Raw genomic sequence first — 1,417 nt, 5'->3', positions numbered from 1 at the left:
AGTAGAACAGTTTCAATAATTAATACATTGCATATTGTTGTTTTCTTAGTGCATAGTACAAGATGCAGACATGATATCCTGTCCACAAACACTATTAGAACAAATCTTTCTATTCATTGAATTAAGAGAAAGTAGCTGTATATCTATCCTAACTAGAAAATTGTTTAGCCAGTAATGTTTGCTGTGATTGTTGATAAGCACCTTTTAAAATATTTGTATATGAAGTCCTTAGAATTAATTGACGAAGGTAATTTCTGCATTTTAGTTTTCATAAGCTTTTCAAGATTGATTTTGGCATATTGTTTTTCAGGATAGGTGGCTAAATAGCTAACAGTTGTATTTATGTTTACCTTGCGTTAAACCTACGTGGTGATCAAAGAAGTTTTGCATGTGGGGAGGTGAAAACCAGAGTGAAACAAGAATGAAATGGTCAGGTGTGAAGCACACACCTTTAATCCCCTCTGCTCAGGAGATGGAGGCAAGAGGAGTCCCAGGCCAGCCTGGGAAAGGTGAAAAAATAAAATGCCCAAAGGACTGGGGGTGTAGCTCCATAGAGCACCCCTGGGTGTAGTTCCCCAGTACTGGGAGCGGGGAAGAATGAAACGTTCTCACACCTGTCTGTTAAATTACTTTTAAACAAATGCCTTTGCATGTTTTAATGCTGAGCAAAATTCTCTTTCACTGCAATTTGTTTGTTTGTTTCCATGTCCTAGGATTGATGACATCAAAGAAGGATAGTATTTCTGAATCAGCACTTTCATTGCCTCCTAGTGAAGAATTGAAAACGGTAGCAGAGAAAGATGGTAATATAATTTATAACTTTTTTTTTTCAAAATTTGACTTCCTGGTGGAACTTGAATATAGTGGGGAAACAGCTTGTATGGCCATTAAGTTTTAAAATTGGCAAAGGCAAAATCATAGTAAAAAATTACCCTTGAAAAATCTCCTAAGAAAGTCATAATAAAGTATATAATCTTTTAAAAATCCTATACTCCATTATGTACAGGTAGAGGACTGTAGTACTGGACTAGATTTATTAGAAGGGAAAAAAGGAAATTTCATAGTACAGCTGGCCTGATAAAAATGGTGAAGCTGCGTTAGCATCAGATTATTAGGTGGTTTACCATGAGTATTCCTACTTGCCTTTAGGCCTCACTCTAAACGTTTGAATGTGAAACTTTTATCATCTTAAAACATATTAATGATTTTTTTTTTCTATAAGATGAGAGTCTGCTAAGGTAAGGAGTGGTAGCTCATCAGTTGCCATTAAGTGACATAGTGATGGCCTCTATATAAGATTGCGGTCTTTTTTTTTTTTTTTAAATGCATTTAGGGCCAGGGAGATAGCTCAGTAGAGTAAGTGCTTGCCTGGCAAGCTTAAGGGCCTGAGTTCAATCCCTGGTACTGAAAAAAAAAA

The 1,417-nt window shown here is 36.0% G+C and overlaps 1 protein-coding gene across 1 annotated transcript in view; it reads left to right on the top strand.

Moving 5' to 3' along the window:
* The window catches only part of Clip4 (CAP-Gly domain containing linker protein family member 4), a 116,849-nt gene that overhangs the window by 91,733 nt on the left and 23,699 nt on the right, over positions 1 to 1,417 (top strand). Inside the window, exon 9 of the mRNA XM_023711105.1 lies at positions 714 to 803. Within this exon, the coding sequence (XP_023566873.1) occupies positions 714 to 803 (90 nt within the window). The remainder of the gene's footprint in view (positions 1 to 713; positions 804 to 1,417) is intronic.

Source organism: Octodon degus, unplaced genomic scaffold, assembly GCF_000260255.1.
Source record: "Octodon degus isolate 3935 unplaced genomic scaffold, OctDeg1.0 scaffold00019, whole genome shotgun sequence".
Lineage (NCBI taxonomy): Eukaryota > Metazoa > Chordata > Mammalia > Rodentia > Octodontidae > Octodon > Octodon degus.
Note: the sequence above shows the minus strand (reverse complement) of the source record. Positions and strands in the feature narration are given on the sequence as shown.